We start from the raw sequence: 25,714 nt of genomic DNA, 5'->3' as shown, positions 1-25,714 counted from the left end.
TAATTTCCTCTGAAACGGTTGCCCTGAATGACAAAAAAAAATTGATGTAGCGCGAATTTGTCTATTCGGCGTAAAGGTACCGCAACCAAAATCAATGAACGTCGACACCGCACTAAAGTCAGTAGTATGACATGATAAATACTGCGTACAAATGAACTGCGTTCAAACATTCTTATACGAGAAATACATAAAACGTTTCATACCTAAATGGCCGTGCTTCCGGATTTTGACTTATTTATTAAGGCGGTCTTCTACCGTCAAGTGTGAATTTCAGGCCTATTTCTGGGAATTAATTGTAAATCAACCACTGAAGATAATCTAGTGATTCTTTTTATTTAATTTGTACATGTCTTGATTTTTGAAAAATACAAATCGCTTTTCTTATGTCCTTAAAACGTCCTCACAATAATCCTTGTCAAAATGTCATGGGCGACTTTGTGACCTGAGCGGTCGCTTTATCTATCCGATATCAAAAAAATTATATTTCTTATTAATAAGTATGGAATAAATCAAAATTTTTAAAAAGTGGTTCGGGAAGTCAACTGAAAATAAAATTGATTGTTTTCGATAAATATTTCTGGTAAAAGTGATGCCAACGTTTAAAAAAAAATCAACTTTCGGCAAAACGCGTTTAAAGATAAAGTAGAGTGTAAAGCAAGATTGCAGAAACTTACGATTCAATCTGCAAGCCAAAGCCGTAGAGTTTTTCTCCTTCATTAACAAAATGTTCCCGCGTTTCTTGCTTGCCAAACTAATTCCCAACACGTCCATGACTTCCAAAATTGACAAAAATCCTTCATTGAAGATCATTACTGCTAAGCGGGTGGCAATTTCAACCACTTGTTTGCCCGAGTGGAGCCAAAATCCAAATACACTTTTTGAGGGATTCGTTGCTCTTTTGAGTGAATGCACCCAAGCACTTTTCTATTAAATTATCAGAAGACAAATTTCATCAACTGAACAACCTGGGATTGAAGGGAATTATGTCATGCTGAAAACTTGTGAAAGTCCCTTAGGCGGACTCGAAAAGACCACAGGTCTTCGTATTCCCCCTCCGAAATAACCATCAAGGAAAGTATTTTTCACGAAATCCTTTTTATGGCGTATTCTTAACATCGTCTTCTTTCAAAATATGTGAAAAAAAATCGACTGGCTGAAACCACGACGATAGAAGACTCCTTTAAGTGATTTTTTTTTTTTGGATGAGCTTGTCCTTAGCCCACAATCTACTTGATGGCGGGCTGCACATATTTGAGAAGCAACTTACTTCTGCTATTCAGTGCGCGGACTACTCTTTCGTGGGCGAGCGCCCAGTACTTTTAAAAATTTTTTAAATATTGGCTATGTGGTTTCCATCGCAGGGCAGAGGCGATCTCATCAGACGCTGCCTCAGCGCCTCTACCCTGTGGAGCAGCGTGACCGATAGCGGCAACAGGTGGCAATTGGCTCGTTTGCAAGCAATTCAAAACCCGCCAAGGGTATGAATTACAACGACCGAAATCGCATTTGTGGGCTAAGGACAAGCTCATCCCAAAAAAAATTCATTTTTATTAGCTCTAACCAGTTGTAGGTTCAAACAAAGTACTTGATGAGCACTTGCCGCATTTAATTTCTATTGTTTTTCATTACGACTTTACACTATGCCATCATCATCATGTTGAATTGGTAACTTATATTGGCGTCCCTTATGTCTTACCTCCAACCATCTCGTTCCATCGACCACATCCTCTAATCTCGAAAGTGATGCGTTGTCTTCATCGAGAGAATCTGGCCAACGCTCTCGGGATTTTCCTACCGATCTTCGTCCTTCTGTTTTCTTTTAGAGTTTGATTATTTTGTTAATTTCACATTGGTTGCTTAATAAATCGATGAATCATCAATGAATAATATATATCTTTATTTCTTCCTCAACAGATAGAAAAAGTGAATTTTAATGAAACGAGAGATTGTTGGCTGCAGACCACTGGAAGTTCCATCTCCGCTTCAGAGAACCTTTCCAATGGCGAATTACCGCCTACTATACTTCGCTTAATGGCTGATTATGCTATCGAAGAATCAGGTATTCAAAGCCAAGGGACGATCTATACTACAATAAAATATTTTTTTAGTAAAATAAACAGGAGCACATACCTAAAGTTTTTCAAGAAGTTGATTTTAAGTAATGAATACCAAAAGAATCAAACATGGGCGTTGCACATTTTAATTAATGGAAAGTAAATGACAACGTTCTAACAATTATTTTAAGCAAAAATACTTTAAAATAACAAAAAGTATTAGCTTGGTGTCTCTGTAATTTTGAAATTTTCTTTACGAACGTTCTGCGTGGTACAGTTTTCGTGACTCCCATTGCGCATAGGCATATTTCGGCCATAGAAAGGCAATTCGAGCGCAAATCGTGAATTTCCATATCACACGATTTCCACATATCTGTAAAAGCCTTGTTGTTGTCAAAAATTTAATTCCACAAACAAATGTTCGAAAATTGTTATTGATGATGTTTCATTGAATACACTTTCCATTCACACCAAGGATCATTTTATAGCCCGACAGTATTCAGATGGTAAACTTAACTTTACTGCATAGATGTCCATAACAAAAGGCGATTGTCCTTTGGAGAGTGTTTACTTTGAGGTAAGCTTAATAATATAGTCCTTTGGGAAATGAAAACCATGAGCTGCCCATTATTCCTAGGAGACGTATCAAGTTTGTATGGAAAATGTCTCATTATTGCAGCCAGCACGTTTCTCACCAGTTCAGATAAAACAAAAAATAACGTGCAAATACAGTGCACGACACGCAAATGCACATGCAGACTAATTCCTTGTATACAATACGCTTATCACGCAAGGAAAAAATCATGGAATTCAACTGAGAGATAATGGATTAATCAATAGAGCCTGATTGCACAGTGCATCCAACCACATGTGTACGAGCACATCTTCATATAAATCCGAATCGATTGCGGTTAAATCAAGTTCCGCCGTTAACCTTCTCCCTTTTATAAATCGTCGTCTCCCTTCATTTCCGAGGATAAAGTCCAATTTCCAGTATCTCTATTATCCACTTTCTCATGGGAACCGGAGAACCGCATAAATGTAAGTATTATCTTGGCTCACATGATATAAAGAATGAACGCATCTATTTTCCGGTATCGATTGAATGAAGGCGTGGTGTACAGAAAGTGTGGTGTTATCAAGCTCCTACGGACATTACATACGCATATATGTACATAGTGGATGTGTATCTATAATAGATGCGTACGTATGTCAGCTACTCAGCATCAATGTAATTCCTCGGCTTGCTCGCGCTATCCCTAGGGAAGGAAGCAGCGAAAGATGCAGACAGGCAGAATTATTGTCTATAAAATATAACTATTCAAGTGGAAACGATAGTTTTTCTAATTATTGTGGGAAAGGTTTGCAGTGGATTTCTTAGCCTATATGTTAGCTCGCAGATGTTTTATTCTGGTCCTGCTTTTCTCTTCTTTTTGCGTAGTTGGCTCCACTCGCTTACACAATTGAATGGGTAATTGATGATCAATGCGCGATTACATACATACCATATGACTACATATGTGCGAGCGGAAAATACTGCACAAGTTACGGCTCGTTGATATGAGCATATGCAGAAAAACATCACAATATGCACGAATCAGATATTACTAAACCGATTGTGCATGCACCGTGATTTTGTGCAATCTTACTCCACCTTCGAAGCGAACGCGAGCTATTGGAGGATGAAAAACTAAACTATCGTAAGTAATTTACATAAACCATTGATTAGATAACGAACAAATATGAAAGTGGTACCAATTCATAAGATGAATCTCATTCCACACGGAAGAAGGATGACGCGCTTATGAAATTGGCATAGGTTAGTTGGCCTGTTCCCCTTCACAATGCCATAATTAGATTTCGCAAATCTTTTGCATTCGTTGTGAAGCTATTCAAGCTTCACCCGCCACATACTTCGATCTCATAGATACATGTAATTATCGAAAGCATTTTCAAAGAATATGAAAGCATTCAAACAAATTTTTAACCAATCGACCATTATTCCGAAGCTGATTTCTCCAGTAATTGCATTTAGATGGCTTAGATACTGTAAACAGGGTTTCGCAAGGAGTAAATCAAAAGTAATAGACTAGCAAAATGTAGATAAGAATCTCTTCCATATTTTTTTAAATAATGATACTGCATGTGTTCGAAAAAATGTTTCTTTTATTTACTATTATAGTTTCCAGCGTATTCAAAACAGTACGCTACTACAACACAATAGGGATCTTGAAGTTCACCATTTCATAAAAAAAAACAAGTCGGGAAACCGGAAGCTGGACGCTTCAGGTACGAAAGGTTTTGTGTATTTCTTAGTACGTAGCACGTAATATATCCATATATAATGTGAGAGTATACACTTTCGGGTGATATTGACATTCATAGTCTTCAATTTTCAAAGAAGCAACAAATTTGAGGTATTATAACTTTGTTAGTAATAGTGCGATTTCCACCAAACTTAGTACGATCATGCTATATGACTATATTTGATGAAAAAAAATTTTACACCCCCCTTTTGCGTGTATGGGGACCCCCCCTTAAATTCGACATAAAAAGATGTAATTCACTGTATGCGTGAGCGTTCACAGTTCCCACCTTTCTACCAAATTTGGTGTCAATCGCTATAACCGTCTCCGAGAAAAATGAGTGTGACGGACAGACAGACAGACAGACGGACAGACAGACAGACAGACAATAAACCGATTTTAATAAGATTTTGTATTTACACAAAAACTTTAAAAAGCCCGGAAACCGGAAACTAAAAGCTTCGATATTTTTAAGGTTTTGTGTATTACTCATATAAATATATTTGAGTGGGCAGTTGTCCCATTTGTAGCTAACTCGCAATGTTTATGCATTTAGTTTTCCACACCATTCCCTTTAGTATGGTACTGACATTCAAAGTCTTAGCGATAAATTTGCACAAAAGTGACAAATTTGACCTACCATAACTCTTAGTAATGGTGTGATTTCCACCAAACTGCGTAGTGCTATGCTGTATAGCCTAGCCTAGATTACTGCAAAACATAATAATTCCAGCATAAACTTAAGGGGGTTTCTAGTCGATTTCTAACAAATATACTAATAAGAAATATGGTAGTATATTATTATCAACTTTATCTAAACAGATATCAATATGGAGAGTATTTTGATGCCAAGAAGTTATGTGCATAGACCACCATATTTTTTTCTGATTTTTGGTTTGGGTAGTTTCTGAGAACGGGTCTTTGAAGCAGCTGACCCTTTTCGCACTTCTCCCCTTTGCAAATAATGTCGCAACAAATACCGGCTTCGGAAAGTACAAATGGATACCTTTTATTTGATACCCCAAATGACCACCGAATATAGGTGGAAAGAACCTGCCCTTCATATGTATGGGACCACTCCTCTCCCCCAAAACTAAACGTAAAACTATATTACTCGTTGCATACGAGGGTGTTTATAGCTACCATCTTTCTACTAAATTTGGTATCAACACGAGTACCGGTTTCTGAGATATAAGATGTGACACTTACTCACAGTAAGACAGACGGACAAAGAAGGGTCATTCCAGGAAAAGCGGAAACAACAGAAGCTAGCGCTAATTCTAAAGCCAAATAAGCCCTTGGGCGATTTTTCGTCTTGTAGGCCTATATGCCTATCAGTACGGTGGCGAAAATTGCGGAAGCAGCAATGGCGGCCAGTAAATCCTGCGTGGTAGATACTCTCGATGTGAAGAATACTTTCAATTCTCCAAACTGGTGTAAAATAATTCAGGCTTTAGCTAAATTAGGCAATTCCAAATACCTCGTGCGTATCGCCACAGAGTTTCTCCGTGAGAGGCGATTGTGTTACGATTCGAATGGTGAACCCAAGACACCTTACATAACCGCTGGGCTTCACAAGGATCGGTCCTCGGTCTACTTCTGTGGATAATAGTATACGATGGAATTTTGAGATTAGAACTCCTCAAAAGGGGAACACTTATTGGTTTCGCAAATGATATCAGAGTGACTATCCTGGCACAAGACATCAAGGAGATATCCACAAAGGAGGCAATACATGCGCAATCAGGGCTCAAATATCTGGGTAGCAAAATTTTGGAAGTTTAGCAAGGAAAGCATCAGGAGTTAGAACTTATTGGCGGAAATGTTACTGAGTATAGGCGGACTACGGCAAAGCTCTCGGCTCCTTATCTCCAGAGCTGTTGGCTCGATTTTGGTTTATCCAGCTCCAATTAAGTGCGTTGCGGGCATGGTGCGCGTACAGTACAACATGGTCCCCATCGACATCTTGGTGAACGGGGATTGACGCCTCTACGACGCAATTGGCGATTTCTACACCTATCTTCGACAGTTGGTGCGAACGGAAGCAATACTTCAATACTACGATTCTCTGGAAGGACGATGGACTTACCGAATTATCCCGAATGTCGCAAAGTGGATTGAAGGAAACCATGGAGCGGTTAGCTACGATCAAACTCAATTTGGCATGGAGGATATCGCGCATATCTTTACCGCTTTGGGCGTGACAGTCCTACATATTGCCCAACATGTGATATGTTTCAGGAGGGTGTGAAACAAGCAGTTCTTACTGTCCAAGATTTGCTGCACATAAGGCGGAGGAGGAAATTGTCGCCGGTGCGCAGTTGTCACCCGAGAATATCGTGGACCATGCAAGCCACTGAAACATGTTGGAAGGCGGTGGGAAAACGAATGAAGACAAACCGTAATATGCTCAGGAAAGAGGAACTTCGGAGGATAATGATGGTGATGATTATAGGTACCAATACGGGCCGTAGTTCGTAACTGATCCTGCCCGATGATATAATACCGAAAAGGGCAGCCCTGCGGGGTATGTGAGTAGGAAGTGGTTTTAATGAGTACAGATCTGACATAAACCTATGGCAGGAGCCAACGGTAGGTTTTAAGCTCTTTCTTCTTTTAACTCAAAAAAAGGCGAACGGTCAGACAGATAGTTAGGTGGACAGTCAACTGATTCTAATAAGGTTTTGTTTTACACAAAACCTTAATAAGGTGGAATACTGGAAACTGAACGCTTCGGGTATAATGATGTGTATGTTTATCTTGTGACAAACTTTCTATTCATGTTTTTCCACCCGTACACAGCTAAATATTCAAAATATTCCTTGATCTGTTTCCAAACTCCAAATCCGCCGTACATCCGAATTCACTGTCTCAGAGTACAATAAATTGGCGTGAAATACAAAACTTTGACCTTCTATAACGCTACCAACAATAGTTGGATTCTCTTCAAACTTTTCAGAATTATATTAAATATTACTACGTACACTAATACCATTTTGTACTTTTAAAATTAACTGCGTAATATGATGTTATTAACTTTGTTTGAGCAGATATCGTAACGTGATCTAATTTGAAACTCAGAATTTGTATAGATGCATCACGGTGATTTTTTCAGATTGTTCGATTGGATAGGTTCTGAGAACGAGACTTGTTTCATTTTTTAGGGTACACATTCGGAGTCCTCACTCTCCTACTTTCCGTCCAATATAAAAAATAAGTAGCGAAACGTACTAATTTCATTTGATAGCACACATGACCATATTCTATGAAAAAAAAATGTTGCTCGCCCCTTTCGCACATATGGGAAACCTTCCCTTAAATCTAAACAAAATGATGCATGCATGCGTAGCGGTTCACAAACCACAAATTCTCATTAAACTTCGTAACGATACCTCTAGTCATTTCGGAGTAAATTCCGTGTAATAGACGGATAGGTAGGTAAATAGACGGGCTGACAGACATTGGATCTATTTTAACAAGGTTTTGTGTGACACAAAACCTTAAAAATGTTTTAGAAATCAAGACTTCACCATTAGGTAGTACAACTACAAAAGCAATGATGAATCTGGGGAAGATTATTCCTTTTGGTAGATAAGAACACAGAACTTAGCTGTTCTGCGAAAAATGTTGTTCTTTGGGCAAACCCTAATGCTGCTATTGAAGGATGTAATATCCATAACGGATTGTATCTTATTATGATATTTGTGCCTTAATGGTTGATGAAGCTCGACATATTATATTCCTACTTTTCCTTGGCATTTTCTAAATAACATAAAGTGAGATACCCCACAATTGAAGTTCAAAATAGGCCTGAAAATATAATATGGGTCCCTTAAATCATTAAGCCAAATGAAACTCTGCAAAAGATTTTCAACAAAAGGGAGCGAAATTTGTAATCACTGGTTTAAGCCAGAAAAGGACATGCAAAATAGTGTATACATAGATGAGGGAGTGTAGGACCTGGGGAAACGTTCGAAAAATGAAAGAATCTCTTGAAAAACTTTGAACGCAAATATCTGCGTTAATATCGAAAATTTCCATAAAAGGAAGGTAACTCGGGATCTTTAGTTTATTCTGGCTCCAGAATTAGATTTCAAGTTGGCGGATAGAGATGACATTTAGTCTTTGAACTTCTTTCTTGAAGAAGCTCCACGTACACTTGACTTTACCGATTATTACATATATGTGCATCTTTTCCTTAAAGACCAAGCGTCTGTTTCCCTTCTACCAACCTTCCCAGTATATTCTTCAGCGAAATATAAATAAAGGCCTGTCATTTTTAAGATTTTGTGTCAGGCTCAAAGCTGTTTTTACGTGTAAATTTACTGCAACCCAAATTACTAAATATGACACTTTAGTGTGATATTCATTGTAGTATGATCATAACATGATAAATGCATATACTCTTGTGATGGTTTTGGTCTCATAATCGATTGTCTCTGGAAATACTGATTCTGCTACTCTACTCTGAAAAGTATTTGCGATCAGTTTAATTTACTATTTGGTTTCTGTCGGGTCAACGTTCAGTTTAGTGTTGATTAACCTTGGTTATCACTAAGGTTTGATTACTCATGGTAGACAAAAAAGCCTGAAGGACAAAAATGGTCCATGATCTTCTATGTTGCCAAAAACTTAAAGGACAAGTAAGTTTCTAGTTGCGTTGGAAATAGTACCTAATAACGAGTTACGTCCACGGATACAAGTTATACATTTGTAAGGATTCAATTTTACAGCGACGGTGCGTAGATATCCTAATCGAGGTAACGCTTTTTGAGCGAGCATGGTCACATGCTGTTGCGACGGATACCATCGATTGATCATGGTATATCGCTAGCTCAGGTCAACAGAAATTGATTTCGGGATCGAAGGATGGAACCCGTTTCAATTGGGGGTTGTAACCAAAACGAACGCTGGTTTTATTCCACACATTAACAGTCATAGTAAGGGAGTTTGTTGACGAATTCCGAGCATGAGACTGCAACTCTAACAGCCATCAACCGCTTATAATACTAAAGTTGTCGCCAGGTTTACCGAGGTTATCTGGATTGAATGAAGAAGAGGAGGATTTGCTGCTACAGATGTGGGTTCTCCAAGATCTCTGTTCATTACTCAACTCAATAAGAAACTGAAACTGAACTGAGCTATCAACTTATCGATTTCAATACCAGTAAGAATGTATTGGAACTATAGCATTTGAGAAAAATCCAAAAAAAAGTTAGTTAGCATCAACTTACTACTAATTTACAAATGATTGAAAAGGAGCTGCCTAACTCTGGCCAAACCGTTTTTCAATCCATCACCGGCCGCATGAACAGTCCAAGTGGCAGGCCAGCCGGATCTCATCTACGTTCCGGCGGTCGGTTAACTGCAAACTGTTCAGGTATAACTTACAGGCCGGCCTGATCGTGGATGGCGGCCTTAACAAAATAACAAAGTAGTGCATGCCTCGAGAAGTGTGCAGTGATTGGAACTGCACGTGGAAGTTAGCAGACCTAAATAGTCAAAATTCATCACTTCGGTTTTGCCGTCTATTCATTGCTTCATTACTGTTATTCATGACGGTGCGAATTTGCTTGATGGCAGATATTCCCTGTTTCGACGTAATTATCAACTTGTGCCAGCCACATGCTGCGGCTTGCTTGGACAGACATTGTACCGATTTTAATGAGGTTTTGTTTTACAAAATTTTTTAAAAATGGACGAGAAGTTATTGAACAAGAAAGTAATGACTAGACGTGAATTTTGAGGCACAATTTTATATAGATCCTGAAGGGGCCACGCTGACTGACCTATTGACCGTCTCAGCTGCTTCCCTTAAGCAGCGGTCGACTTATATCATCCCTTGAACATCAGACTTCAAATCCTCTGTAAACGCTAGTGTGAGTAATTTCGTGATTTCGCTAATATTCCTCTGAAGATGGTTTCTAGTACAATTTTGTTGATACAGTCAAGCATTTAATTAATGCATGATTGATCTTTTTAATCGTTTACTTAGTGGGATACTATTATCGATTTCGCATTTGTATGATTACTAATTTCTACATTTTTTGGCCAACTATTTTGTGAATAAAAATATTAAATGAATCAAAATCGCTAAGCTACCTCTGGCTTTGCCTCCAGAGTTGTTTAGCATCGTAAAAAGTATAAACGGGAACACTGAACATATTGCTTTCTTCCGTAGATTGTCTTTCCGGTATTAGAAAAACACAAATGCGATTTACTCTTATGGGAAGTTTAACGTCAGCCTGATATTTGCTTAAGCCATTCACATTCCATTGAGATTTTTATGGTGATTATTTTCGATTTAAAACTATTTGAAACATCATATAATACCTCGGTTTCTGATTGCTTCCTCAATCATTGCCCAAATATTATGAAAACTTACCGAAACTTTCCAAGAGTTATTGTGTTTTTTAAAACCGCGGATGATGCATGGCTATTAAGGACATACTGAAAGATTGTAACAAACACTAGTCTGCGGACGGATAATTTTAAATGAGAGTTTGGTTAGCAGTTTCATTCCTAGTTTGAATTATTTGTTAAAAAGGAAGAACCACACCCAAAGATTTTCTTATTTCCAAAAAAAAACTTCTTTTCCCTCTGATGTATACAAAATTAAAACCAAAAATAAGAAACTTTACAGTAATTTTCTGAAATTTCTCCATCGATTAGGTCACTGGTTGGGTTGGTGGGGTTAATAACAACTTTAGTAGATGTGAATAAGTTATGTTAGCCAGTGGGCACCACTTTTGTCACTCATATCCTAGTGCGTTTAGTATTCTGCCAGATCAATTCGACGAAAACCGAAATGAAGATCACTCAATCAGATCAAACTGCCACCTGACGTACTTCCAGAGGATGTTCGATAATTTATCTTACATCTCCGGAACGTCAGATATGATAGTTTTGTACGAACGGATGGAAATGAGCCCCATGGTGAAGGATATTTTGTTTAGAAATTCACACAATTTCAGCATCCAAACATTGAATGTAGGACCAACATGTTTGTAGTGCTGGCTTCAATACTTTTGCTACCTACAACTTATACGCTTGTAACCATGATCTTTAAAAAAAATTTCGTACAAACTGGATTGTTGATAATATTTCCAAACAATTTGACAGGACTTGGTGAAAGACCTTGTACAGCGGAAATTGATAAGGCAAGCACAGAAGCATTCTTTTTGGCGCTCCAATCACTAAGCCATCCGAATAGTATTAGGCGAAGCCGACGTTACGGTTTCTTACCAGGGCAGAGGCAGATCGTCAAATGCTATAATACCTCACCTCTGCTCTGGGAGCAGCGTGACCGAAACGGCTCGCAGGTAGACAAAAACTCAGTGAGGAAGAGGACAACTGGTCCTCGGAATACCAGTATATAAGGAATAAAAAACTCACTATCCGGCATTAAAAAATAAAATTTGTCTTTCTTTTCACTATAAAATTAGCTGGAAAAAAGGACACACACAAACGAAAAAATAACAATGGCTCGCACATGTTCAATGCTCCTTTATATAATCCGCAGAACACGACTGTGAATTATATTGTGCGTAAATCCGCCCATACTTTGGCCCAAAGCTTGGCCAGAGCCATATTTTGTTTAAGAATTGAGGGGTCCTAGGTCCGCATCCGTTTTGGGTGCTAAGTGCTAATCGAGGGGTCCATGGACAAAAAAAAGGGGGGGTAAGTTGCTTTCCATTTGGTCTGGTTCGGCATCATGTGGATGCAGACTTAGGACCCTTCACCCGTATATCTTAAACAAAATACATCTACTTTCCCTTTTTCTCACTGAAATTTCCACTTCAATCACCGAGAAATTAGCAGGGCTTGAAAAATTCCTCCTTTTCTTCTCTCTTATCAGAACCGATGTTCCCGCTTGGTATGAAATTATATTTTTTTTGCAGAAACAGCAGGAGAAATTGCTAGAAATAGCGCTGATAATGCGCCGAGTGATATCAAGTTCGGTGCCAACGTCGGCAGAAACAAAACTTCTGCCTATCAATGCAAATAGGAAGCGTGCGACGAACCGTCACGCTGATTAGCTTGGTTTTACTGATATTCATTTTCAGTCTGACCTTTTTCATATCCACAGCCATTTGGCCAATGGGAAAGCAAGCCGATATCATCAGTGTAGACGAGGTTATTCAGGAAAGACGACATAGTCAATCATTAAACCCCTCCATTACCTCTACATAACGCTGTATGAAGAACGTTACCGATAGCAAGAGGCAACTCTGACCGCCATTTTCCATTTTCCACTTCACATGCCTCTGAGATTCTACCCTGGTACGTTATCTAAAATGATGCGTCATCTGTTTCCCTGATCCAGAACGAAAACAGGTTTCCTCTCTATCAATTAAGCTTACCAGGCGTTCCTTGATGCGTTCTGGGATAATTTCAGCTAATATCTGCACAACATCAGGAGGCAGACGTCACGAAAGTACGTACTCCCCCGGTGTTGCCCCTCAGGCGAGTTCTATTCTTCCTTGATATTCTCCTTCTTCCACCGACTCAGATTACCAAACATTTACGAATGAGTGAACTCTCTCTCTCTGCAGAGACTTCATAGAAAAGTTCGGCTAGGAGGCCATCTATTTGAGTGCGCTAATGGCAAACATAATTTTTTCCAGATCGCCCATTAGAGATGGAACTGCACCGATTATTTCGCGAAAGCCTCAGTCTCAAAGTCTCAACGTTAGAGAACGCGAGTATTCTGGGGGCACTCGATACTGTTGGCCAATAGCCATAGGTGGTAGTCATGCCGTCAGTCCCTATCCGAAATTTCGAAATTGACAGGTCGTTAGCCCATAAATCTCTATCTCTTTCACGATAAACAGGGAATCCTTTGATTGTCTTATGAAACCTCAACTCACAGGGTATATATACAAGGGTAACATATCACATCAATGACCCAACATTGCCCACAATAGAAATTAAAGCAAACTGTACCAGGCAGGGCATCAGAGGTCCTTGGAATTGTGAATGCTCCAAATTACACTCAATAGATACCTCTGTATTGCAAGATGTTCAGGAGTATGAAAAGCTTTGGAGTATACATAAACTCCTTCAAGAAAAATCTCTTGGCGAAATTGACCAAGAATTTCGTCACTTTTTTACCGCATAAATTGCTACAAATGACAAATACGTGGGACAAACTGGCCAGCACAGAGGAATACAAGCGTGTCGACAGGATATTCTAGCGAAGCTTAAGCACTTGCGGGCGCAACTTCACGGTTCGCCAATTTTTTAAGTTAAGCTAGCTCAACCCTCTAAACGAACTTCAACCAACTAGGAACTATTGTCCAAATCCAATAAGGCATTAGGAAACTTGGAGACAGGATGTGACGCAAAAAATCGCAACTAGCTATTCCTCAAAGAATCGAAGGAGCAAAATGCAAAGGTAGATTCCATATTAAGTGAAAAGGGATCCTTCGACTCTAGTGGAATTCGGAATTAACATAGTTGCCCGATGCGGTGAATGTGTACAACCTTCGGGGGCATGAATGATGTTTGAAAACTGATGGAAAAGATTTTACTCTGTCAAAGGCCTGCTGGATGGGGTTGCTAAGCTTTCACCAACCACCGCATCAAACCATGGTTTTTTTGGTCGTTTTCCATCGACTTCAATGTTCAGACCAATTTTAACAAGTGAGATATCATCAGCGCAAGTTGCATGACTATACCAGACGCCTCTGCCAATGTCTCCACGATCAGGAAATAAAACTTCCGTTTTTGAACAAGTTACTCCAGATCAGTTTTGGTATGAAACACTTGGGCGCTGGGCGTTGTTTGTCCCTTGAAACAGTGTTCATAACAAGAAAGAGAGGTGGTGAGAAGACATTCCCTTGACTTACATCGACAAAGACACCAAACCCTCTTTTATATACCCGCCATATTTCGAAATGTACTTTAGAGTAGTAGTATTAAAGCAATATATCACAGCGCACGAGTGTTTTTGGTTTTGCCGCACGGAAGGTCAGATGACATGGTCAAATGTTTTCTCTAGATCCAGAAGTGCAATGTAAAGAGAGCGATACTTTTCATGATGTTTCTCCGTGAGTAGCCGCATAGTTTTTATTTCGTCAGTAGTTATGCAGTTATTGGCAAACCTGAGCTGATTCACGGTTATTTGAACGATTTTGCGAATCCGGTTATCAAATGCATTCAAAAGCTTTTATAGAGTGACAGAGCAACTGGATCAGACACTAATTTGAACATGCTGCTGGACTACCCTTCTTTTTCCATATTGGCACAGTTGTGCTTTCGTCTGTTGGTGTTCTACTGTCCTCAATGACACGATTGAACTCACTGAGCCACAGTATTGGGTTCAAACTCTTCGCTTTCCTTAAAGAGTCGAAAGAACAAAATGCAAATGTAGACTCCTTATTAAATAACAAGTCGGGAAACAGGAAGCTGAAGGCTTGAGGTAGAAACGTTTATTTGAATGGTCATTTATTCCATTTGTACCAAGCTCGTAATTTTTATGCATTTAATTTATCAGACCATTAACTTTAATATGACACTGACATTCAAAGTCTTACAATGGAAGGAATTTGTACAATACTGACAAATTCGAACTATTATAACTCTGTTAGTAATAGTGCAATATCCACCGAACTTGGTAATATCATGCTCTATGGTATAGGCTATAGTATTGCAAAAGTTGATAATTCCAAGATAAAGCGGTTCCCGAACTATTTTTGGAAAAATTTACTTATAATAAATCTGGTAATATCATAAAACTTAAATAAATATCTTTATTTAAACAGGTATTGGTATAGAAAGTATTTTATACCATCTGCATGGACCACCGTATTTATTTTCAAATATTTGGTTGGGTTCTGAGAACGGGTCCTTAAAATAACTGACCTCTTTTGGACCCCTGCAGCCCGCTTTTTTGCAATCAAAGTCAAAACTAATACCGCCTACGGAAAGTACTAGTCGAAACCTTTCATTTGGTATATCATATATCCCCCTCCCCTTTCGCTTGTATGGGGACCCCCTTAAACTTAACGTCCCATCTTTCTAACAAATTTCATATCAATGGGAGCAATCATTTCTGTGGTAATATATGTGACAGACAGACGTTTCACACAAAACCTCAAAAAGGAATCCTTCGACTGTAATGGAACTTGGCATACCGGGCCATGCGGCAGGGGTCGTGCTTAAATAATATTTGAAAACTGACCCAAAAAAGACAGAAAGTGGCGAACAAAACCGGATGAGTGGATGGGCAATACAGGCTTCAGTACACAAAAAAAAACGTAGACCGAAGTCGGGAAAGCTGTAAGTTTACTCGTGGTTGATGGAACAAATAGAATACATTTTAATTGTAGATAATAACATAGCTGAGATTATACACAAAATATATATAATATAACAATATTAAAATCAAGGCGGTTTTGAGAGTTTTTCAACATGTCATTATCTACCACTTATTGAAAACTTTTTTTCATAATTAAAGAAAATGTATAAAAGACCATACGAATATATGTCTTTCAAGATTTCGCTGTATCCATTGCCGCTAGTTAAATGCAGATATAAAGATAAGAGGAACCCAATAGTGTAATTTATAACAAAGCTGTTACAATCGCATAGACATTTCCCGAAATTTCCATCCCGTCCTTGATCTTATCTACTCCACAGTATCTAGCAAAGTGACCGGCAATAAACGAAACGATGGCCATTAAGTCGGACAATACATGTCAATCAATTTCTTGCATAATAGTCGCAAATTAATTGCGTGTCAAAAATCTAATTCCAAATACTTCACTGGCGAGCAGACAAAAATATCTTTGTAAAGTGCAAAAGATAATATAGTCATCAACTTACCAATCATTAATAAAGCCGCCGTCAAATGGGATGTAGGTGGTCCGGCTAAACCTGTCGCTCCCAAAGCTGCTCCACCAAGGGCACATGCTACACCACCCAACGCCACTACAGCGATCAACGCTCGTAGCGGTGGTCCAGCAAACCATTGCCCGCAGCATCCTTTTCCAGAACGTTCCGACGGTGACCTATTGGGAGTAAACAGAGAGAAAAACATTAGTAACTTTTTATTTTCTATTTTCGTAGAAGCATTTCAATGAACGTCATTAGCTTCATCTTAGTGGAATTGTCGCATGACTTTGAACTACTTTTCAAAAATATCGGTTGCGGCCGGCATGCAAGTGTGCGGCATGCTTTTTCCTCTATTTATTGTTAGTATGTTTCTGGAGCAGCCTAGCAGCCTATAGGTGGCTTGACAAGGTTACTTAAGTCGCTATTCAGAGAACTCACTATGCATGTTTATGGGTATGTTACTACTGCTATGGGTGCGCATGAATATTGAGGTAAGTCTGGTGATACCACATTTGTAATTCTAGAGCAGTCACTTGGGCGACATTTTCATTTCATATTTCACTTTTTAGAATAGCGGTCAATGTGTTGAGCTTGTAGTATGCAGACTGTAGAAGGCTTGAAATGCTTTTTCTGAGAGATGTTGAGGGTTGACAACCAAGTTTTTGACTAGTCAATAGTAAAGCTGCGGTAAATGCAAAATGATTGTACAAAATTGGTTAAATGCGCATTGTTTATTCCTTTTTGATCGGCTAATTGTATGTCAATATCAGTGTGACTACGTGCAGCATATCAGCGTTATTACTAACATATAAACAACATGATTACTATCATCAGCGATTTCAATTCAATTCATGTTGATTTCAATATTCCCGAAAACATATCTCGACCCAAATATGGAAAAAGATATTGTCCCAAATATATTCTGTTGCAATATTTAGAGGATTATATATAGTATATATATATAGTTTTGGTGTTAGTATTTCATCCAAGTCAATGAGCGAAATCGCAATAACTTTGGAAGCTTAGCTCCACTAGAGAGATGCACGCATGAAGATTATTTACTTTGCTTCACACTCTGTATTTTGTTAATATGTTGCAATTCAAATCAAGACTGAATACCAAGGCCTCAAATTTATGGAGATTTTCTTCGGTCATCAGCACTCTCCGAAAAATTCCCATTGACGGTCACCTTCAGGACAGACAATGTGTTGATAGAAATCGCTCTGGCTTAGATTTAATTACCTCTTTGATATCGGGTATACCATAAACTGGTTTTAATGGCGAATAACTTCAGTATTATTGACGAGAGCAAGAGTAAAGTGGATACTTGAGTCGGTCATGTTTGGCATGCAATATTATTAAAGGAGCAGCTCACACCGAATATGTAAGCTGATCCATATAACAACTCAGACGTCTACATCTCGTCTTGCCTCCCGCCTGAACATTATGGACCAAATGAACATCCATCACATGACACAACAAATATTATATCGTTTAACAACATACTCATATCATTCATGCTCAACCAAGAAATAGAAATGTTGACAAAGGAAAAGTGGGTAATGTCGCCCTCTTTGGGATGGGATGATGCTGTAAAGTCAAAGATAGTACAAGTATGTGCACTTAAGTACGTCGTCTTATAAAGAATGCTGTTGATGGTCGTTAATATCATTGTCAAGCATTTCCATGTAGAAACAAGCAAACATACAACATGCAAGCATGCATGCTAACATATCGGCATCTGTTCGTTGTTTTAGCCAATGACCATTCTCAGGCTCTGGGAACAAGTAAATTGTTTTAACTCTTTAACTAGATATGATCATTGTCGCCCTTGGACCGGATGAAGGCTACGATGAAAAAACTTTTGTCAATATGTGGAGAGGCGGTAATTGAGAACCATGCATACATGAGCATAATTTTATCATTATCTGACAAGTTTTGTGCCCTATTGTTGAACTAACGAAAACAATAGAAAGATTGAGGCAATAGTCTTTTGGAATGCTGGTAATTGTTTAATTTGAGTCTCAATGAAATGTCCATTCAAACAATTACATTGAAGTTTAATCTTACCTTGTAAATAGCAATACCTGGAGCGTTGAGAGTTTGCAACATTTGAAAGGTGAGTTCATCATCAAAAAATGCAAACAAAAAAACAAAATTGAAAATGGTACAGGTCGCAGAATTTACGCGCTTTAGTCAAAGTCATCAGTCATCAGTCTTAGTTTTAATTAATGGATCATTTACAAAATTTTTTTTAACCTTATTTATCCTGACACACACGCACCTATTCTACCAGACTTTAATAAATTAAACTCCGCTTAGTGCATTTACAAAGCAACAAGTGCCCACCCAAGTGCAGACATTAGGTCAGCACATTTAATGTATTTAAATGAAATGTAATGCAATGACTTCCTCTCAGTTACTTTTGCACTCGTTTCGACTTATAAAGTCGTATTGTTAAAGTTCACCGCTTCGGAATACAAAACTAGCACTATAGCCTGTGCGACACCAAAACATCTCATCATCGTGAGTGGAGCCTAATTAACAGTATTCACTATTATCCGTGGACGATTGACTCCCCCTCAGATCTGATAACTGCGAAGGTGTCTTCAGAACTTCCGGATAACTTTAAAAGAGATACATTTCAAGAGCATAGAAAATGTACCTGGGATCATTGTTCTGATAGAAGGCGAATTTGTCCAATGTATTCAGCTCCTCAGCATTTTGCCTCACATTTTGCTTTAAAATGTGTAAATATTGAAATCTAACCATTTTACCGTCTATAAAGTAAATATTCCTTATTGCTGCGTTGGAAAAATGCCCCCATACCATCACCCGAATATTCGGCGGACTAAACTCTGTATATGGTTTCCGCCACAGGAATCTTTTCCCATCAAAGCCATCTAGATTGAATTGTGTAAATAAAACTTGTATTATCTTAGAAAAAGTTAAAAATAATTTGATTATAAAAGTTTCCGGTATTTATCGTTTTCCAAAGGCCAACATCCTTGTTAAAATATTCTTTACGAAGCTAAAGCCCTGAAACTTTTTTTCCTTGCTGATGTATGGCAGTTTTCCACCTATTCTGCCATGAAAATTATATTTCCCAAGAAAGGTTTCAACCGTTTCTGCAAAGACATCCTTTCGTTTTGGGATATATTTCATTTGCCATTTAGAAATAAATTTATTAACTTCTTTTTAGGGTACGCGGCTCATCATAGTCGACGATCACCCACCCCCTTCCTCCCTAGCCACCTCTGGTCTTATTTTGAATTTGAAAACTTTTGTTTATAACGTCCAAACAGTGAAGTGGCTTCCACAAACAATTTCTCCGATGGTTCGGACAATTTGATTCTCCCTCCCCACTTCCCCTGTGACTTTATTATTAGGTGGATTCAATAATTATTTGTCTTGTCCCTAACAAGCAAATGTTCAAACTGAGAAAGTCCTTAAACAAAAACAAGATGAACTATTTTTAATGTTTTGTGTGATTAGAATCGATGGGATGTTTGTATGATTGTGTGGCTCCCCATACATGTAAATGGAGGATGCAATTTTTTTTCCATAGAATGTAGTCATGCGGGGCTTAATTAGTACTTTTCAAAACTGGTCCCACATTTGATATTGGGAAATGTAGGGCAGTGACAGCTCAAAATATGAACCTCAAAATGTGTAACAAGTCTCGTTCTCAGAACCTATTCAACAGAAAAATCTGAAAAAAAATCACAGTACTGTATCTAAACGAAATCTAGGCCTCAAAATACATCCCGTTCCGATATCTGTACAAATAAAATCAATGATAGTAATTTCTATATTTTCGAAATTTAGCCGGAAACCCCCCTTAAGTGCATGCTAGAACTGCATTTGTATAAAAGACGATATGAGGCACAATTTGTTCAAGTTTGAAGAAAATTCAACTATTTTTAACAAAGTTATAGAGGGTGAAACTTTGCCATTTGTTGTGAATTTCGTGCATTCTACAACGTGTATGACGTCATCATCCCAATTCGCCAAAACCACAACAAAGTGAGCTCACATGAATGGAAATCTAAGTACGATCAATTTATCTATGGATGGATATGTAGAGTAGTCGGTAATAGGCAGTTTGTTTGTTTCTTTGTCTTGTCTTTTAGTTTCAAAAAATATGAAGGAATATGTTGGATTTGTAGCTATATACGGATTGAAAAATATGCGTAGAAGTTTTCCATATAAGACGAACAGAAAGCCTTTATACCTGAAGTGTGAGCTTCTGGTATTCCGACTTGTTTTTTTATTTGGCCAAACCGGACGAATTAGAGAACAACTTACACTCTACATGGAAAGATTCACTGTGATTCAAGTTTGGGCTCAAAAGATTCTGAGTAAATCGTGAAAGAAGTTGAAGCACATTACTGGGAACCGATAGCATTGGTGTGTAGATGTTGATGCGTTATGCGCCACAGAAGGGTTTGTGGATCTAGACTTAAAGAAGTAGGCAAGGAGAGTCGGAGTGAAGTGAAGGACCAGTAAGATCGAAAGAGCAGAATATCAAGGTAGTCAAACAGTTTGCGTATCTTGAAAGCGATATTTCTACCGGCGGTGAGAACAAACTTGATGTTACTTGTCGTACAAACAACGTCGAAAAAAAACTATCTCTCAGTTTCTTGCTAATGTTACCTCTATGACGTTGTATGGGTGCTTCCATTAACCCATGTCAGCGCCGAATCATCGAAGAACTTCAGGCTCAGAGAATAACATTGAGAAAGGACGACAATTCCATTGTCAATTATGCAATGCAATAGATCCCACTTTCAGAACATTGCCAGCGAGTAATTCGCTCTAGAACTGTGTGGCATAGAAAGGGGAGGAGAAGGGAAAACTTGACGGAAAATCATGGAAGCATTTGAAGCACATTGTCTCAACCGTCTGCGCCGTACACATGAGTTTCTGGCAACTATATATATCGCATACTCCGCTGAATGGAGAAACGACTTCACAGAAAGAAACACGAAGTCCGACAGAATCAACAAACTTGTGAACTCGAGAAGTACAGGGAGCAACCGCACCAAGCGCGCAAGTTTTACCAACACGTCAGTGCTCATTCTGCCGAAATAAAGAAGGAAATCTGATTTCTGACAGAATGAGCATATTGAAGCGATGGATTGATAATTTTCATGAACCGTTCAGCAACCAGAATATCGGCTAGTTGGAGGTGCCGCCAACTGAAGACGACGAATAAATACAGCCAACACCAAGCATAGAAGAAACAGTCCGTGCAATTCATCGGCTTAAAAATCATAGGTCGCCAGGAGCCGATGGAATTACAGCCGAATTGGTTAAATATGGAGGCGACCAATTACACCAAACCTCTGCTCAAGATGTTGGACAGCAAATCAATGTCTAATGACTGGGAACGAAGCATTATCAATCCTAAAGAGGGATATTAGGCAGTGCAGAAATTACAGAGGTATCACGTCCGCTATCTTGCTACACCGGGTAGCCCCATACGCTCAGAACATCATTGGCCCATAGCCAAAAGGCTTCACTCCAGACAAGTCAGCAACAGATTAGATTTTCCCTCTATAGCAAGCCATGGGAAAACTGCTGAAATATAGCCATTATTTGCACCATCTTTGCATCGTCTTCAAAGATGGCTATAGTAACAAAGCCAGGGTAAAACTGCATACGCCCATGGAAGAATCCGGTATCAAGACGAAATTGATGAGACTGACTAGATTGACCCTGGCGAAGGTGCCAGGCCATATCAAAGCAGCAGAATCACTGTCGAGACCGTTCAACATCAACAAAATTCTAAGACAAGGGGATGTCCTATCATGCGTTCTCTTTAACTTTATCATCATCAACGGCGTACCAACCGGTATCCGGTCTAGGCGTGCCTTAATAAGGAACTCCAGACATCCTGGTTTTGCGCCGAGGTCCACTAATTCGATATCCCTATAAGTTGTCTGGTGTCCTGACCTACACCATCGCTCCATCTCAGGCAGGGTCTGCCTCGTCTTCTTTTTCTACCATAGATATTGCCCTTATAGACTTTCCGGGCTGGATCATCCTCATCCATACGGATTAAGTGATCCGCCCACCGTATCCTATTGAGCCGGATTTTATCCACAACCTGACGGTCATGGTATAGCTCATAGATTTCGTCGTTATGTAGGCTACGGAATTGTCCATCCTCATGTAGGGGGCCATAAATTCTTCGGAGGATTCTTCTCTCGAAGGCAAGACTTGGCAATTTTTCTTGCTAAGAAGAGATGTTTCGAGCGGAACAGTTTTTATAAGCTGAAATAGGCTCTGTTGGCTGTCAACAACCGTGCGCGGATTTCATCATCGTAGCTGTTATCGGTTGTGATTTTTGACCCTAGATAGGAGAAATTATCAATGGTCTCAAAGATGTTGTCTCTCGAACTCCTACGCCCTAGCACTGTCGTGGAGAAACTACCGAGTGGCTTAGAAAATAGAGTATGCGATGCCAGAAAGCGAGTGCTTCCCAGTAGGCAGAAATAAAAACTGAGAAGAATGATAATGAAGATGATAGGAGACAAGATAATTGGAGAGTAATAAGAGTCGGAAAGAGCAAGTAAGGAGCAACATTCGTCGCGACATAGGCGAACATACGAAGATACCGCCAATCCAGCAAGCTCTCAGTTTTTATCAAATATTGAAAATGTGTACACTCATTGGCAAGAGCGTAGCGTTAGTGCAACTCTCAGCGCTGTGGATGAGCCCGCAATCTGGCTTGACATTCTCATAACTGAGTCTTGATGAACTTTCCATTAAACTCATCCAGTTATCTATACCATATAGTTGAAAACTTATAATTATCAGTTAGTTGCCAACCCACATGCATATGCAAAATATCAATTACCGCATTACATAAACGTGAATATGTAAACCAAATTATTTACTGATAGAATGGGCGCTATTTACCCTATCAGCCATTCATTCAACCAATTCTAACAATAAACAACGCAAATTTACCGACATTGAGACTCCATTCTGTTAACTCTTCACATATTTACGCTAATAATAACAATGGCAAGCAAAGTGATTTCACTACTGTTGCTTTTCATCCTTAAGCTGACACCACTTATGGATGCCATGACGCCATTAGCGCAATGAACAATGCTCGTTGTGCGTATGTACGGTTGGCGAAATTGTTTAAAATGAAATTGTGGTTTCCGATTACCATAAACTTCTTTATTGTGGTCTTGAAGTAATTTCCATACCATGGTTACCACTGCTAACTTCTTGAGATTAGGGGAGAGGTGGGCTGAATTCGAGAAGCATAGCTGGACAGAATATGGGCTTCATGGAAAATGTTCAGTGGAACTAGGTCGAATTAGCAAAGAGGCTTAATTTGAAGGTAGAACTTGAAAGCGAGACTTGACTCTATCATGCTCAGAAATCCTTGGTTCTTTAAAATAAATGAATTTAACAATTGATGTGTGTGTTAATGGAAAATTTCGTAGGCAAGAACATAAAATGTTATCACAAATACTGCAGTCCAGCAACAATGACGCAACGGATAATAGTTCACTTCTTCCCTAAATCCAATAATCCGCTCAAAATAGAGTAAAGCCCATAATTTGCGTAGATCTACATAGAGCACATTGTATGCTGCGAGGCTACTCCTCCGGGCAGAAAAAGAGTACGCGATAAAAGCGGATTATGCAATGTCTACATTGCAAAATGAGTTTCAAGTCCATTAATTCTTCGTTACTGCTATTCTGGTTTACGTTTCCATATGCTTTTGTCCTCGAATTGAATTGGATGGACTTGATTGAATTACTTGTTCGGATATTGCATTGCTTGAACTTTTATGGCGAACTAATTGCTTTTTATAGAATTTGGCAACAATTTGTTGCATTTAGAAAATTACACAATCTTTGAAATATCTCCCAAATTTTATATACAAAGGAGTTCATTATGTTCAAGATGCAGAGCTCAGTTTGTATATACGTAGCGCTTTCAAACAGAGTGTGGCTCTCCAGGTTTGAAAGTCTTAAATAATAAGATTGTATCTACCACACCAACCTACATTATCGCTGACTTCAGGAAGATCACCAAACATTTGGATTAAATATTAAATATGTATCACTTCGATGTCAGGCTAAGTGCACCTTGGATAATAATAATAATCGTTGGCGCCACAATCTATATTGGATCACGGCCTTGAAGTGTATTAGAGCCCTCCATTCAAGACCGGAACGGTACACTACAGTACACTATAGGAGGCAATGTGGTCAGCACTGCGCTCGCCCAAAACTATTACCCTGATTTGACTCAGGTACTCATTCACAGCTGAGTCGACTGGTATCCGACGTCAAATCCCACTGCCAGTGAGATTTGAACCGATAGCCTTGTGCTCAGCTAGCTGGCCACCGGATGCCGGTCATAATAAACAGCCTCGAAAAATCATTCCTAATACATTAAATAAATCATGACGATGTGTGGCCATAACTTCTCTTCCTAATTTAACAAAATTGAAATAAGAAAGGAAAAACAACTGAATTTTTGAAATATATTTCCGAAATCGCCGATGAAGGTGGACAAACGAGAAGAGACAGAGAATGGCCTAACGTTAATACGCAAGGAGATCTATGGCACTAACGTTGACGTATGTTGACGTAGTCCTTGCTGGTCCACTTCTACTTTCCAGTCGCCACTATTAAGGCTCATGGCAGCGACCTTTTCAAAACTTCTGTGTCAAAGTGAAATTGGTTGACGCGGTCCAGACCCCTGAAGTTTATAGGCTGACTGCGGACCATTAAACTCTAAACACACAAAGTTATGAGCCAACATGGAACTCGCAAGGAACCTTGAGGCATGGAGCTTCCTTCCTCGCGCTGATAGTTCGCCTTTTGCGCTTGACCGTTTCGTCTGTTCTTTAGCTTATTTCCATTAGCACCGCAGCTTCATTTTCGGTTGTCGTTGAGATCAACCGGGAATAAACATGCTTTACTCATTGACTGTCTAAGAATACCATGCTGAGCTCTAATTTAAACAACTCAAACCAAATTGTCTTCAATAACGTCTTCAATAAGGTCTTTCTCCCACTTGCTAGGGAAAAATTGTTCATCTTTGGTTGGAAATAACTGCTCTAGTCTAAGATGGTTCTTACGAATTTTCTACTTGTTCTGGTTAAGCAAGAACAAGAACTGATGCTGTCGTTCTTGTATTAGATTGTATCTTGTTATTAGAGTACCCTTTATGAATGTACCCCCCATCTGGCTTCAAAACGTGATTGGGCATGGCCACGTCGAAGTCTTAGGAGTCATCATTCAGTTTGTAAAGTGGACAGGAATTTAGACTATCTTCATTTTGGTACAAAATGGTTATCATTTCTTCAATTATTACTATTTTCTTGACCAACGTCCGTCTCAAATGATGTTTGACAGATTCCATCGTCCTTTCACACAGTCCATCGAAATGAGCCGCTGCTGGCGGAAGTCCGCTGTGAATTCCTTCAATTATCGTGCCACGGTCATATGGATCATGGACCACTCTGTGCTACAA

The 25,714-nt window shown here is 39.0% G+C and overlaps 1 protein-coding gene across 2 annotated transcripts in view; it reads right to left on the bottom strand.

The window, feature by feature from the left end:
• Nucleotides 1-25,714, bottom strand: part of LOC119661153 (mucin-5AC-like) — a 265,154-nt gene that overhangs the window by 56,002 nt on the left and 183,438 nt on the right. For both annotated transcript variants that reach the window (XM_038070365.1, XM_038070366.1), the window contains one exon: nucleotides 16,190-16,374. In XM_038070365.1, the coding sequence (XP_037926293.1) occupies nucleotides 16,190-16,374 (185 nt within the window). The remainder of the gene's footprint in view (nucleotides 1-16,189; nucleotides 16,375-25,714) is intronic.

Source organism: Hermetia illucens, chromosome 1 (genome assembly GCF_905115235.1).
Source record: "Hermetia illucens chromosome 1, iHerIll2.2.curated.20191125, whole genome shotgun sequence".
In the NCBI taxonomy this organism is placed as follows: Eukaryota; Metazoa; Arthropoda; class Insecta; order Diptera; family Stratiomyidae; genus Hermetia; species Hermetia illucens.
Note: the sequence above shows the minus strand (reverse complement) of the source record. Positions and strands in the feature narration are given on the sequence as shown.